The following is a 16926-nucleotide window of genomic DNA, read 5'->3' on the forward strand; positions in this document are numbered from 1 at the left end:
TATGTGAAGATATAATGAATATTCTCCTACTAATAATAATAATAATAATAATAATAATAATAATAATAATAATAATAATACAATGAGTTTTGTTAGGTAGATAATGATTTTTGTAAAGAATGTGAATAATGAGTTCTAGAATTAACCAAATAAAATAAAAAAACACTCTATTTTTAAATGATCTCCTAAATTTTAACATTAGGATAACTATCTGCACACCTAGTGAATTGAACATCTAGTTATTGTTAATTGTACATGAGTAAATTGAATCAAAAGAAATAACTATCCAATTAAAAATAATGAACATAATCATTCACATACCTATTGAATTAAACATCCGATATATCTATTGTTCACATTGGTCACATTATTTAGTATTCTCATTATTTACCTATATTTTTCCTGTAAAGCAATATTAATCTCTATGTGGCCCACAGGTATTCTAATTAAGGTGGTATAACTCTGGTGTGAATACAAATAAAAGGAGGAGAGTTTCGTGGGTTTTGTCCTCCCATCTTAGCTTCTTCCTTTGAAATAAACTATTATCCTCTTCTATTCTCTCCCATATTTTCCATAACCAAATAATAGATTATTCTTTTTATTTCCTACCTTGACTCGAATGTCAAACATCACAAGTTGTGATAGTGGGAGCTTCTCCACAGATAACACTAACAGCAGAGTAGAAGGAGGAGGAGGAGATGCATCACTATTGTTACTTAATAAAAATAAACAGCAATCAGAGTCAGAGATACTTGGTGGTGGTGGTGGTGGTAACTTCCATAGTCCAAATTCTCATTCTTCAACCATCACTACTAATAACAGCAGCAGCAATGCTTCCAACGCAAATTCACAACCACAACCACCACCGCCTCCTAAGAAGAAAAGAAGCCTACCAGGAAATCCAGGTTTTATTTCTTTTCTTTTCTTTTCTAACAAAATAAATAAACCCACATCTTCATCATCATTATTTTTCTTGTTTTAGACAGACATACAGTAATTAAGTTTGCTTAGCTTCCTGATGACTTCTGGTTTTATATAATTTAGTTTCTTTAATAAAAGCATGAGCTTAAATAATTATGGTTAGTTAATTAATCAGTCAAATATGGGCAGCTGCATAATTAAGTTGATATCTAGCATAAGAAGATATATGTGTTGGATCTCTTAAATAATCCTAATCGGGGACAAAAGGATCTGGGTTATTATCTCTTTAATTTAACCACTTTTTAATTATTATTCATATACTCCTAAAAATTGATGAATTATTGGTGGGCGTAACTAGTCGAAGGAGCTCAATTATTGCCTGCAGGGATTCACAATCATTGCTACTGCTCACTGTTGACTTTTATTGACTTCTACCTCTACCTCATCTTTTTCATTTTTTTCTTTTTTCTTTTTAAAAGAAAAACTGTGTCCACGAAAGTACTATTAAATACCCAGTTTTTTGTCTTAGGCTCTTCATGTGTATATGTTCTTCATGTCATCATTTTTTATGAACACACATAAATATTTAGATTTATTATATATATATTTTTTACTTATTCATGTGAACAAAGAATTAAGAGAGACACAATATACAATAATTTTATTTTTATTTTGAAATTTATTCAATACAAAAATATGTTTATTTTTAATTTTCAAATCTTCTGTCATTTTCTTCTGTTGTAAAGATACTCCATATTTAATATTATTGAAGCAATTTGAAACAGAAAAATAATAATTTTTATGTCGTATTAATTTTTTTTTTTACTATTTAAAATTTCTTGATAATTTTTAATATTATAAAATAAAAATTAATTATTTTTAAGGCACACAAAAATCATCAATATCACAATTTGAAATTTTTTTAGATAATCTAAAAAAACAATCTTATTTCATTCTATTTAAATTGTGAACATCAGCTATGCCAATTATTTTTACTTTTAAAATTAAAATTTCAAACTAAAAAAAAATCCACCCATCTATATATTTCTAAAATTGTTGATATACCACGAGTTCACAGTATAAATAAATTAAAAAAAAGTTATATGTAAACCAAAAACAATCTTATCTCAACTATTCAGCTTCACATGCATCTGAATTTTTAATTTTAGATATTTATGCATAAAGATTATCCAAAAGCAGGGTTAAGTAAGTGCATTGTTGACATGCAGATCCAAGTGCTGAAGTGATAGCTCTATCGCCAAACACGCTGGTGACTACAAACCGGTTCATATGTGAGATCTGCAACAAAGGTTTCCAAAGGGATCAGAACCTTCAACTGCACCGGAGAGGGCATAACCTGCCATGGAAGCTGAAACAGAGAAGCAGCAGCGAAGTGCGGAAAAGGGTGTACGTGTGTCCGGAAGCGTCGTGTGTGCACCACAATCCTGCTCGAGCACTGGGAGACCTCACCGGAATCAAGAAGCACTTCAGCAGAAAGCACGGCGACAAGAAGTGGAAATGTGAGAAATGCAACAAGAAATACGCCGTTCAATCTGACTGGAAAGCTCATTCCAAAATCTGTGGTACCAAAGAATACAAATGTGACTGCGGCACCGTCTTTTCCAGGTATTTTAATTAAATATCATTTTTTTTACTTCATTTTTGGTTGTGTGATTTATTTTAAGAGGAATGTTAGGAGCCAGCACTTTTGTTAAATTCTGGTCAGCATTTAATCATTAAAAAGAAATTGAACGATTTTATATTATTAGATGCAATCTCACACCATTAAAAGTATCATTGATAGCTAATTAATGGCTAAAAACTACAAAATCTGATGAACTTCTAGACTTTCTCTTATTTTAAAATAACACTTTATATTATATTTTTATTGAATTATGGTCACATTTGAATTTATGGTAAAATATAAACGTATTATTCCATTATACTAATCGTTCTAACCAATTTAATTATCTATAAAATATATATTAAAATATAAAATAAATATATAATTTATATATATATATATTTAATTTTTAATATGTAAATAATATTTTTAACCAATACATACGAAGACAACTACTTATACAAAAATGTAGATATATGTAAAAGTAATAGTTTAGACATCAATACTTATTATGAATTTTTTTGGGTAAGCTTTAAAAAAATATTCTTTTAAATAATCTTTTAAAAATTAAAATTATTTTTTATATTTTATTTATCTATTATGTTTTAGATATAATAATATAAAAATATTTTTCATTTATTTACTGAAATGTTAAAAAAAAATTATTTTTATTTTTTGGTTTTATAATCAAATAACATCCCAACACTAGTCCATGATATGAAATTATTTAATTATTTTGATTTGTGTGTGCAGAAGAGATAGCTTCATAACCCACAGAGCTTTCTGTGACGCACTGGCTGATGAGAATAACAAAGTGAACAATGAAGGAGGAGTACTTGGACATTTTCCAAAGATAGGCTCCAACTTATTGCAACCATTAATCCCAAACCTAGTTGCATCATTACCAATCACTCGCAATAACACTAGTATTTCTACTTCCGAATTCAAGCAGCATCCATCATCATTCCCTCATGAACTCATGCCAATTTCAATGCCTGAACAAAAACCCTTCATCAACACCACCACCACCAATAACAACCACCTAATAAACCCTTCATCACTGCCCTCTCTTCAACTGAACTCACCACATTCTCCGCTAAACATGTTCGATGAGAGTGGTGGGGTCCATTTAGCTGCAGGGTTACCTCACATGTCCGCCACGGCATTGCTTCAAAAAGCTGCACAAATGGGTGCAACAAGCGTGAGCAATAATAACAATAACACTAGCATGGCACCCCCGTCATTTGCTTCTTCCAATAATGGGATCATCATGGAACACTTCATGCACAATGCTCATCCTCAACACGATAATATTTCACCGTCTCATCAGTTTAATAATAACAATAATTTCAACGGGAGCGTTGGAATGAACGGTGTGGAAATGTTTAATGCTATATTGGATCAAAGTAAGGCCTTAGCCAAGATCATTGATCAGAACAACAGAAGCAGTGGATTCAGTATCCCACCGGTGAGTGGTAGGAGTAGTAGCACCATTAATATTGGTGGAGCTAATAAGGGAAGTGACGATGTAATGACTCTGGACTTTCTGGGAATCGGAGCGGGAGGTGCTGGTGGTGGTGGCGGCGGCGGAGATGGTGGTGCCCATGGATACTTTGGTATTGGTCCCTTAGCGTAAGACGTTAGTGTTCATCAATAATGTGTATTATGTCTGCGCCATAATTAATTTCTTCTTAATTTTAGGAATAATTACTTGTCCACGGTTAATTAGTTCAATTGTGTACACTTCGATATTATTGTAACATTATTTTCAGTCCTTAATTCATTCCCTTTGTTGACATATATTATTGCCGCCTCATTAGATGATGATGGTACAGATTAAAATGCTGGCGTCTAATAAAGTTCTTATGTACTGATGAATATAATTGCAGAACTAATGGTATCACAATGCAACAAAACCTAAACACATACCGCATGTTAATAATTTAAATTTTTAAAAAATATCTCCGCCATAAAATAATATGAAAAATTCTAAATGGCCAAATTATCTTTAAATAATACTTTTTATTAAGTAAGAACTAAGAAGTATTGAACACATATATGCCTTGTTCCTAGGGTTTTTTGAGTGCTTTGCTAAAGTTTATGAAGAATTCTAATTGTGAAATTTTCATCACGTGTGATTAACTAAATGACAGCAATCGCTAATTTTAGGTTGGACACCAGCCATACACCAAAATCTAAGGAGGATCAGATAGTACAACTCATTAATGAAGACATAAAAAAAGTATCGACATATGTTTAAGGAGCTTGGTTGGAAGACTTCTCACTAACAGAGGTTTCACTGCAGAGACTTTAAAAGTTGCCTTATTTATAATATGGAGGTAACTAGAGGGATTTAAGGTAGTTGACCACAGAAAAAATATTTTTCAATTTTTTTATAGTAAAATTGATCTTTTAAGAATTGAAAAAGGTGTTCGTGACTGTTCAAGAACTACATTCTTAATTTAAAGAGGTGGAACGATGAAACTACAATTACAGAAAAAGAATTTATCTATATTTTCATATGGCTGCAACTATGGGGACTTTCTAAATACCATAAAACAAGCAATTTAGGAAGAAAAATAGGAGAATTATTGGAGGAAGTTTCAGATTTAGACCTGTTTACAATAAGAGGACAGGAGAAAAAGGTGTTGAAGATCCAAATTATGATGGACATTATTAAATCATTGCGTCAATTACTTATTAAAATTGCGAGCAACAATAAAAAAGTGATAGATCTCAAACTCAAATATAAGCACATTGGTAATTTTGTCATTATTGTGGTTATACAGGTCATGAAATCCGAACTTGTAATTTACATTTGGAGGATTTGGCAGAAGACAATGTTAAGGAGGAACAATGAAAACCTTGGCTAAGGGTGAACAAATTGGCTAGATAATTGCAAACATGAAAGAGAATAAAAACCCTAAGAATAATGTTGAGAGGGAAGATAACAAGAGGCAACAACAGAAAAAGTCAATGCCAGTAAACTTAATCAGAATTTTTCGCAAGTCTTTCAATCCAAGACAATAATTTTCAAACCAGGGGGCTAGCGTGAAGGGAAATAAGGAAAATCTAAGGTATGGAGGAGAGGGGCAGGTGAAAAAATGGTTGATAGTGGGGGACTGGGGGTAATATAGGAGAAGGAAGAAAAGACAACAGAGAAGATGTTAGACTTAATGTTGATAAGAACATGATCCTTTAATTTTTTATTGGGAGTTCAGTGGAGGTGATCAACAAAAAAGAAGGCAAAAGGCAAAGTTTGAAGCAGTTGGTGAGGAGTGGGTTTAAATTAAAATCGGTCTTAGGAGTGAAAAGAGTTTCGGAGGATTCAGAAAACTCAAGTAACAACAAAAAATTTTGCCGAGAAGATAACACATCAACTGTAATAGGAGAGAGTGCCACCCAAAAAGAGGCACCCAAGGAGATATGAAGATGTTGATGTAGAATTGTTGGGGTTCGAAAAAATCCCTGACAGTTCCCAACATCCAAGGGATTATTAAATCCTATTTCCTCAATGTAATGTTCCTTTGCAAAACCAAGAACAATGCCTCATTAGTAGAGGGTGTGATGAAGAAAGTTGGTTTTCAATTTTGAAAAATAGTGAATCCTAATGGCCTCTCGAGTGGACTTGTGGTGGCATAAAAAGCAGTGGTGGAAGTATAGATTTTACGTCAAGAGAGCTTCTTTATTCATTTTTTCTTACAAGAGTCAACAAGGTGGACAGCAATGAGAGACTATAGGGGTGTATTTGAGCATAAAAGAGCGAAGGAGGGAGGAACAATTTCGTCAGCTGCTGCAAATTATGGAGAACAGTAGGGACAATATTGCAGTTTTTGGTGATTATAATGCCATACTAGCTAGCCATGAAAAGGAAGGAGGTATGCCTAAATCGAATACATCTATGCAAGCATTCAATGACTTTATTAATGAGAGTAGACTATTGGATTTGAGTTATGATGGGGAGAAGTTTACTTGGTATAATAGGGAGTTTGAAGGTAACTTGATCAGAGAAAGACTTGACAGAGTACTGGTTTCTAAAGATTAGAGAGAAGAATTTTCCGATGCTTATGTCTCTTATTTGAATGGTATTGGGTCTGATCATAAGCCATTGCTCCTTAACACAGAGAGACTCGAAAGGAGAGCAAAGAGGATATTCTGGTTTTAGGAAAGGTGGTGCGAGAATTCTGAAGTGGTGAATTTAATAAAGAGCTGTTGAAAACATACAGTTGATGCAGACCAAACGTCGGTTAGAAATTTCTTAGAAAGAATTACATTGCAAGTATAGTCCCTAACTAACAATTGACCCTAATCAAAGTTTAAATAAAGATTGCCACAATAAAAAACAAAATAATTGGGAGTTTTAAGTCTTCCCTCAGATAGCAAATAAGCGCACACTTTTGGTTGTGAAATACAGGTTGTTTTCAAGCATAGAACAGAAATTAAAATAACTAAAGAATAATTGAACTAACAATGGATCAAAAGACAATTAATACAAATTAGAAGAAGACAATATCAAAACTAGTGAAAATGTGATTAATGCATAAAAGAGCCTTGACTTGGTAATGAAAATTAAGGAATCTTATCCTTGTCATAACCACAACTATGGCAATTACAATGAGTCAATCTCACTTCGTCAACCCTACATCGAGGATAAGTCAAGTGAGCATAATTGGCTTTAATCCACAAATCCTAGCTAACTTACTAATTAACTTAGTAAAAAGCTAGCGTTAGTGGAAACAAGAGCAACTAACAACTCAAAATTACCACTAAATGTCGGACATTATGACTCTAGTATCCTAGGTACTCATTTTCCAAGCCAAAAGGTGAAAATCTACTCAAAATCTATAATTGGCATTTTCATAAACACTTGGTAGGCATAAAAGCAAAACATAGCAAATTGCAAAGATAATAAAAACTATACCCAATCTATGCACAAAATCAACAATAGAAACTCAATCAAGATATATAAATCATAAAACATCAAAATCATCAGCAAAAGACTCAAGAATTCAAAATTGGATATATTAACAAAGTAACTTCAACTATAAGAAAATGTTGCACATGTAGTGTAATTAAAGAGAAGATTAACGATTACTTACAATGAGACAAACAAATATCCAAGATCAAAATTGTAAAATGGAAAATTCTACTATAAACCCTAATAAAATCTTAAGAGAGAATTTTCTAAAACTAACCTAAACCCACTCCTAATAATGTATGTAATGTGTGTAATGATCTCCCCTTGTTATGGAATGTTGCCCCTTTGATGTAGCTTCCATTTCAGCTTTAAGACTTCCAAAATTGGGCCAAGAGCCCCCCCAAAATCGCGAGCCACGTGGCTTTTTAATGAAGTCACGCGTTAAGACTTGTGCGTATGCACAAGGTTGTGTGCGTACGCACACTAGCCAAAATTCATCTTGTGCATACATACGCACAAGAAGGTGTGCATACGTACCCTGGAGTGTATGCTTCTCTTTTGTTTTCTTCATGAAATCTCCCATTTTGCATGCTTTCTTCAACTTCTACCTAACTATTCTTATCTATTAGACCTGAAATCACTTAACAAAACATATCACGGCATCTAATGTAATAAAAGTGGAATAAAATTCACTAATTTAAGAATAAAAAAATATGTTTTCACATTTAGACACAATTTAGAAAGAAATCACAAAAGTATGATATTTAAGTGAATATATGCGGGTTTATGTGATGAAATCTACTCAATTCAAGCCAAAATTTACTGTCAAATATGAATTCATCAACAATTACAGGATCTCCCATGTTTCGACTAGCTGGGAAACTCAAGTTATGCAAACACAAGTTGGTAGTATAGCAGCAACATTCTAATTCCAATTTTCAAAGCAGAATCTCTGAGTTAAAAAGATGACTAGAAAATGAGAAAGAAAACATTGATCAAGCCAATTTAGTGATAATCCAGTGTTTGGAGGTAGAAATAGAAGATGGATTAGAAATGGAAGAGAAGTACTGGAAGGAGAAATCAAGAGTTCAATGGCTAAACTGGGGGAACACAACACTAAATTCTTTCATTCTTAGTTCAAGACAAGGAATTAAAAGAATAAAATTAATATGTTAGAGGATGAAAAAGAGCATACAGTAACATATATAGAGGAAATAACTTCTATTGCTCAGAATTGCTTCATAACACTATTCTCAACCAGTGACCCAAGAAACCCCACGGAGAAAATTTGTGATATTTCACCTAAGATCAATTCTACCACCAATCATATGTTAATAAGACCAATCACAGAATAAGAGGTTAAAGTTGCTATTCTTGCTATATTCTCAGCCCCCTGGTGATGATGGTTTTACGGCCAAGTTTTTTCGGTTCTTCTGGAAAACAATTAAGATAGATGTGGTATAAGCGGTCAAGAGCTTCTTTGCTAGAGGTAAACTTTTAAAAGCTTTTAATCATACAAATATCTGTCTTATTCTAAAGATTGAAAATGCTATCTCTGTGACACATATTAGGCCCATAAGTCTTAGTAGTGTTTTCTACAAATCATTTCTAAAATTCTGGTGCACAGACTTTAGTTGGTCATTAACAAAGTTATTAATGATTCCCAAAGTGCTTTTATCAAGGTTCGTTTGATCAGTGATAACATTCTGATAGCACATGAATTTATGCACTTTCTAAAGAATAATAGATTTGGTTAGTATGATTTGGTTTTAAATTAAATATGAATAAAACGTATGACAGGGTTGAATGGTCTTTCCTCTGGGAGATAATGAGGAAACTTGGATTTTGCACAAATGGATTAACTTGATCAAGGAATGTGTGATGACGGTTTCTTACTCTGTTACTGTGGATGGACAACCTCATGGTTTCTTCAAACCATGTAGAGGATTGCGACAAGGTGACCCCCTCTCCCCATATCTATTCCTTTTTTGTGCTGAGGGACTATCCCATATGATCCAAAGAGGAAAAACAAGGCACGAATTTTCTGGATTGAGACTAAATCACAGCTGCCCAATACTCAGTCATCTATTTGTTGCAGATGATTCTATCATTTTCTGCCGAGCTTCTGAGAAAGATTGTCAAAGTCTTATCAGAATACTAAATACCTATGAGGAAGTGAGCGGCCAAGTGGTGAACTTGAATAAATCATCTGTGTTCTTTAGCAGAAATTTTCCGAAACCTACTCGAGATCACCAAGCTAATATTCTCCTAGTGCTTCATGTGGGGAATCAGAACAAATATCTGGGACTCCCAGCATTTATTCAGAGGTAAAAAAGAGTTACTTTTAACTATATCAAAGACAATGTAAACCAGAAACTTCAATAATAGAAAAGGTCTCTCTTGTGTTCTTCTGACAGAGAAATCCTAATTAAAGGTGTCGCAACGACAATTTTGATTTATACCTTAAGCTGCTTGAAGTTACCAGACACTCTACTAGAAGAGATTCAAAGAGTTATTCTGCAGTTTTGGGGGGGGGGGGACAAAATGATAATGAACGGAGGATGCATCGGGTGGGGTGGAAGATAACGTGTAGACCGAAATCACAAGGTGGACTCAATTTTAAAGACATGAAAGCTTTTAACCTTGCAATGCTTGCAAAGCAAAGGGTGGAGGCTTTTAACAAGACCACATTCGTTAATCTACAAGGTCCTAAAAAGTAAATACTTTAGGTTTTCCACATTTTTGGGTGCTGAGATAGGAACTAACCCCTCTTGGGATTGGCGTAGCATCATAGAAAGCATAAAGGTGTTAGAAAAATGTATCCTCTTAGAAGTTGGGAGTGGTAGATCAATCAAAATTAAGGAGGATTCTTGGGTCATGAACTTTGTGGCTATTACTCCTAATCCTACCTCAATCTTGGGTCATGTTTTGAAATGGATGTCTGAACTAATTCAATCAAATGGCTAGTGAAATCAACAAAAAATAACAGAGACATTTAGCCCAATAGTAGCAACAACTATCTTACAAACAAATATCCAGAGAGGAGAATATAAGGTTACCTAGATGATGAATCGAATTGGTGCATACACGGTTGCGTCTGGGTACAGAGTTACCTTCCAAATTAATCATCTGCCGCTTGAGTTTCTTCCGGAACAATGCCACTTGAAATCTCGTTGGTTTAGCATCTAGAAGTTGAAAATCCAATAAAAAATTAGAAGTTTTCTTTGAAAATTACTGCACAATGCCTTACCGGTGAAGCTCAAAATCAGCGCTATAATTGAAGTAGTGAATTTGTTCCTGCCCCAGGTGTGGCTCGACGGAAAAGTCAGTCCACCATTGTCTGTGGTATTACACTGATTCGTTAGAAGATTGGCACTTAGTGGACTTCCCCATTCCAAACCCAGATGAACACCCTTGGCAATGTTGGAAAGAAATTACAGAGAAAATGGAACCTTTTAGTGACAAATCAGATCGGGTAGAGCTAACACAAACCTTCTATGGAAGCTTTGGAAGATCAGGAATAGCTTCATCTTCGACGGGTCCAGGAAGGCTCCATCCCTTTGTGTTGAAGAAGCTCGTGTTATGCTACAAGAACTGAAGGGCATGAGCTAACTTTACCAATTTTTCAGACTTCTTCAATGTAATAAGTCTTAATTAAATCGTGTTTAGTGGAACTTTTTCTTATATACCCCCTGGTGCATGTAAGTCCTTAGTGGACCTTTTTCTAGTAATGAAAGCACTACCTTAGATAAAAAAAAAGAACTAAGAAGTATTGCACTCTTGTAATTTAATGAAGTTTATTATTTTAGATTTTATATTTTATGTTAATGATTTAGATGTAGAATTTAAAATTTTTTATTTTTTATCTTTAATAACAAACGAATTTTTAGAGAGCGATATATATTGAATAATCCATCTTTATAAGTCCAAGACAAAGTCTAAGAAACATAATCTTTGTCTTTTCTTCCAAATACATTTTTTTAGAAGATAGTAAGTCATCATGTAAATACAAATTCTGTTAGTCTGTTAGCATCTAGGAATCTCATACAGATTTTAAAAAATTTAATGAGCTGTAGAATTTGCTCTTGTGTATATATAGCATAGTCATCCTTTTCTATTTTGGAATAAGAAATACAGACATACATTTTTGCTACTCTTTATCTTCTTGCCAAGCAGCTGTTATGGTATCAGAGCTCCTAGTGGCTCTGTTAATATCCATACATGGTTAAAATATCCAACCCAAATAGTTTGCCTTTCCTATTAATTTCTTCCGATGGATAACCCTCATCCACCATAGATGATATCAACCTTTTTCAAAACCCAGCTAGCCCATTTTACATACACCCAAGTGAGAATCCTACATGTGTCTCATTTCTCCCGTGCTCACTGGAAATAATTACCATTCTTAGAGCCGCTCATTCTCCATGGTAGTTATTTCCAAGAACAAGTATGGATTCCTCACCGGCAGAATCTTTCTTCCCTCTTTTGATGACCATCTGTTTTCTGTTTTGGAGAGATGTAATAATCTTGTTCTCTCTTAGCTTTTTCATTCTTTGTCATAATTCATAATCCAGACTATAATCTACCTTTCCACTGCCTCCTCTGTTTGGCAGGACCTTCAAGAGAGGTTTTCACAAACTGATCTTCTCTGCATTGCCAAACTCCAGGAGAAAATCTATGGGTTGAAGCAAGATTCCCTGTCTGTCACTAACTTCTGCACAACGCTTAAAACTTTATGGGAAGAGATGGAAAACTTCCGAACCATTCTTGTTTGCTCGTGTCCTGCCAAAACTCACCGTCTTTAGAATTTCATTATCCGATTTTTGAAAGGGTTCAATGAATGATTTGCAGTTGTTCGTTCCCAATTGTTGCTGCTTGATCCCCTTCCGCCATCAATCAAGGTCTTCGCCATGGTTATTCAACACGAGCACCAATTGCTCGCTGCGTTTGGCGTTCTCGACAAGCAGAAGATTATGGCAACTGTCGTCGATAGTCGACGCTCTTCCTCAAGTCCCGGGCATGGTTCCTCTTTTACCGGCACAGGACGCAGAGACACTAGGTCGAAACTTTGTACTCACTGTGGGTGAACCGGCCACTCCATTAACGTCTATTACACGAAGCACAATTATTCACGCTTTTCTGAGCCGACCGCGCCTCCCAGACTGCGCCAATGTCTCCACCAACAGTGCAACCATTGTTCCTTCCTATTCCTCTAGCACCCAAAATCAACGTGAGAGAGGTGGTAGGGGTAATCCACTAGAACCGGTTCCTGGATTGACACTGGCCCAACATAGCACCCTTATAACTTTTCTGAAGAAAGTTAAGGCTCATACATCAGCTACCAAGGATGAGACAACTCTCCCTTTATCTCAAATTGGGCTTCTCCTAAGTCCAACTTTGGGTATTCGTTATTTATGTTCTTCTTCAACTTTTTCTATTCTAAATCATTCTTCTTCTCAATTAGTTTTTAATAATGTTTGGATAACTGATTTAGGTGCTATTGGTCATATTACTTCAAATTTGTTCAATTTTCTATCTTATTCTAAAATCAAACCCATCATTGTACATATGCCAAATGGATCCACCGTTGTGGCGTGGCTTCTTATGTTGGTGTAGTTGAATTTTTAGATTCTTTTTAATCCTCTCCAATGTTCTTTATCTTCCTGAATTTTATTTTAATTTAACCTCCATATCTAAAATTACCTCCATGTTTCCTTATCAACTTACTTTTTGACAATTTTCTTGTCTCTTTCAGGAATTGAATAGCTTGAGGATGATTGGTTTGAGTGGATTAAGAGAAGGATTATATGCTCTTACACATACATCACCTGTCAATAATTCGTCTCAACCACATTCCATTATTTTCACCCATACCACTCATATCACACGCTCCAAATTATGACATTTTCATTTAGGACATATTTTTAGACAAAGACTTAATATTTTACATAGATATTTTTCTTTTATTCCATCATACCATGATAAAGCTTGTGATGTATGTCATTTTTATAAGCAAAGAAAACTTCCTTTTTCTATTAGTATAAATCAAGCAACAACTACTTTTAAATTCTTGCATTTAGATATTTGGGGCCATTTTATTAAAACTATATTAATAATCATAAATATCTTTTAACCATTATCGATGATTTTGACCGATTTACTTGGGTCATTTTAGTAAAATAAAAAAGTGAGGTGCCACAACACATTAAGAATTTTGTAGCTTTAGTAAAAATCCAATTTAGTTCAATGGTTAAAATTATTCATTTAGACAATGGGCTCGAATTTCTTTTGCATGTTTTTTATTCATCTCAAGGTATCATTCACCAATGAAAATTGTGTTGAAACTTCTCAACAAAATGGTAGGGTCAAACGTAAACATCAATGTATTTTGAATGTTGCACGTGCTCTTATATTTCAATTAAATTTACCTCTTACTTTTTGGTGTTTTGCCGTTCATCATACGGTGTATTTAATTAATAAAGTTCCATCCTCTATTCTCAAGTTTAAAACTCCTTTTGAAGTTTTATTTAATAAACAACCAAACTTTAATGATTTAAGAGTTTTTGGGTGTTTATGCTTTATTTTCACTAGCATCGATCAACGTTCTAAATTTGATCCTAGAACATACAAGGCTATATTCATAGGTTTTCAATGTGGTTTTTTTTTTTTTTTTGCCAGATGGATTAGACAGCCCCTAATTCTAGGCATTACCCATGTATTACACACCCACACAACACACTCACACACTACATGAGTTCATTTAAGGGTTCATTTTTCCTCTCATAGGACTTGAACCCGGGTGCAGCTACTTGCGAGGCAGCAGATCCTGCCACTAGCACCAAGCCTCGGCTGCAGGGTTACAATGTCTATATTTTGGATTATAAGAAAATTGTAGTGTCCATAAATATTGTCGTTCATGAGCATATTTTCCCTTTGTCCAAAAGTTCTTCCCAGCCCACTAATTCTCATCAAACCATTCATGCCACCCTTCCTTTCATTGATTTTTTACCAAGCCCAAGTCCAACACCCAAGAATAATGCTCATGGACCAAACACTTCTTCACTTTCTACTGGGCCTAATACTATATCACATGATCCAACACATGTCCAACAACCTTCGCCAACCTTTTTCACTAATCCCTCTTCTTCTACGTCACCTAACTTAAATGATCCCCCTCCCTTACCTAACATGTCCTCACCTTTACCCTCTTCATTACCACACAACACCCCCTCTCTCCTCCCCCCCATCCACCTTGATGCCACCGCAACCTCTTTAATCACCACCCCCATCTCCTGTTCCTTCTTCTTCCTTATTTTTTGGCCAACCCACTTTTCCAGTTTCTCTTTCCCCTCCATCAACTTCGATCCCTTTCCTTTGAAGGATCCAACGCCAATCACGGCCACCTTCTTATCTCTCTGACTTCATTTGCAATTCTTCTCATACCTCTCGCTCCTCATGTTCTAAGTATCCCATTTCATCTATTTTTTCTTTTGCTTCACTTTCTTCTTTACATAGTATATATGTCTCATCTTTGCATTCTGAGTATGAGCCAAGGAATTTTCAAGAAGCCAATAAGTCTCCTTATTGACGAACTGTCATAAATGAAGAAATTATTGCCTTGGCATTGAACGGGACTTGAGAGCTGGTGGACTACCCTCCGAAAGTACGACCCATCGGCTGTAAATGGGTTTACAAGATTAAATGCAGCCAAATGGTTTTGTTGAGGGATACAAGGCTCGGCTCGTAGTGAAAGGTTTCACACAAACAGAGGGAGTTGATTTTCTAGAGACTTTATCACCGATGGTAAAACCTGCAACAATCAGAGTTGTTCTGACTTTAGCATCAATGAAGAGATGGCCCATTCAGCAGCTGGATGTCAATAATGCATTTTTACACTGTGATTTGATGAAAAACGTTTATATGGCTTTTTCTCCTGGCATTACTCCATCTCGTTCCAATTAATGTTGCAAGCTCCTTAAATCTCTTTATGGGTTGTAGTAGTCAAGCAGAATATGGTATGAGAAACTTTCTTCTCTTCTCCTTTCTTGTAGCTATCAGTAGATAACTTTTGATTATAGTTTATTTGTCAAAATTCTAGGTAATAAAATATGCATTTTGTTAGTTTATATCGATGACATCGTCGTTCCTAAAAATTTTGCTCCTGAAATTACTTCTATTAAAAAGATTCTAGATTGCAATTTTAGGATTAAGGATCTTGTTTCACTAAAGTATTTTCTAGGCATTGAAGTTGCTCACTCTTCAAAGGGTATTTATCTTTCTTAGCATAAAGTCTGCCTTGATTTATTGGATGATTTTGTACTACTTGGTACTAAATCTGCTACTATTCCTATGGATAGTACTGTTAAGCTTTTCCAAGATGATGGTCCTCTTCTTTCGGACCCCTCTATTTATCGCCGTCTTGTTGGCCTGTTAATTTACTTAACCACTACTAGGCCGGATATTATGTATGTCACCCAGCAGCTTAGCCAGTTCATGGCCTCTCCTTCTCAAGTTCACTACAAAACTGCAATGCGGGTTGTTCAATATCTCAAAGGTAGTCCAGGCAGAGAGTTGTCTTTTCCTAGAGACTCTGCTCTTCAAATATGTAGATCCAGTGATTCTGTTGGGCCGGATGTCCCAATACTCGTCGTTCTTTATTTGGATATTGCTTTGGGGGGGGGGGGATTACTTAGTATCTTGGAAGATTAAGAAGCAGACCACAATTGCTCATTCCTCAACGGAAGCTGAGTATCATGCTTTGTCTAATACAACTTGTGAGCTTTTATGGATATTAAACCTGCTGCATTTCCTTCACATTTATTGTGAACGACTTCCGATTCTATTTTGTGATAACCAGTGCATTGCATATCACTGCCAATCTGGTATTCCATGAGAGGACCAAACATCTGAAAATTGATTGTCACTTTATTCGATAAAAAGCTCAAGTCGGGATCATGAAATTGCTTCCTGTTCTTTCCTCACGGCAATTGGCAAACATTTTAACCAAACCTCTACCAACCCAATCATTTCATGCTAATCTTTTCAAGCTGAAGATTCTCGATATTTACCATCTTCCAACTTGCGAAGACATATTGAATAATCAATCTTCACAGACCTAAGACAAAGCCCAAAAAACATAATCTTTGTCTTATCTTCCAAATACATTCTTCCAGAAGATAATAAGTTATCATGTAAATACAAATTCTGTTAGTCTGTTAGCATCTAAAAATCTCATACAGATTTTAAAAGATTTGATGAACTGTAGAATTTGCTCTTGTATTGCAGTATAGTCATCTTTTTCTATTTTGAAATAAGAAATATAGATATACGTTTTTACTACTCTTTGTCTTCTTGCCCAAGCATTTGTTAACATACTTTTCACTTTATCCGAGAGCATTATTAGCATTCGCCATAAGTTTTCTTTATTTTTGGTTTACATTTAAATTAACAGTAATCAATTCTC

At 34.7% G+C, this 16926-nt stretch overlaps 1 protein-coding gene across 1 annotated transcript; it reads left to right on the forward strand.

The window, feature by feature from the left end:
* Nucleotides 1-433: 433 nt before the first annotated feature.
* Nucleotides 434-4345, forward strand: LOC112695527 (zinc finger protein GAI-ASSOCIATED FACTOR 1). Its single transcript, XM_025747886.3, has 3 exons — nucleotides 434-905; nucleotides 2151-2547; nucleotides 3299-4345. The coding sequence occupies exons 1-3, from the start codon at nucleotides 620-622 to the stop codon at nucleotides 4179-4181; spliced, it is 1566 nt and encodes a 521-aa protein (XP_025603671.1). The 5' UTR covers nucleotides 434-619; the 3' UTR covers nucleotides 4182-4345.
* The last annotated feature ends 12581 nt before the right edge of the window (nucleotides 4346-16926 follow it).

Source organism: Arachis hypogaea, chromosome 6 (genome assembly GCF_003086295.3).
Source record: "Arachis hypogaea cultivar Tifrunner chromosome 6, arahy.Tifrunner.gnm2.J5K5, whole genome shotgun sequence".
Taxonomy (NCBI): domain Eukaryota; kingdom Viridiplantae; phylum Streptophyta; class Magnoliopsida; order Fabales; family Fabaceae; genus Arachis; species Arachis hypogaea.

Bases quoted from the DNA above. Each gene is read 5' to 3' on its own strand.
- LOC112695527 (XM_025747886.3), top strand. From the start codon at position 620: ATGTCAAACATCACAAGTTGTGATAGTGGGAGCTTCTCCACAGATAAC. The intron at 906-2,150 runs GTTTTATTTCTT...GTTGACATGCAG, and splicing joins AAGCCTACCAGGAAATCCAG to ATCCAAGTGCTGAAGTGATA. The intron at 2,548-3,298 runs GTATTTTAATTA...TTGTGTGTGCAG, and splicing joins TGCGGCACCGTCTTTTCCAG to AAGAGATAGCTTCATAACCC.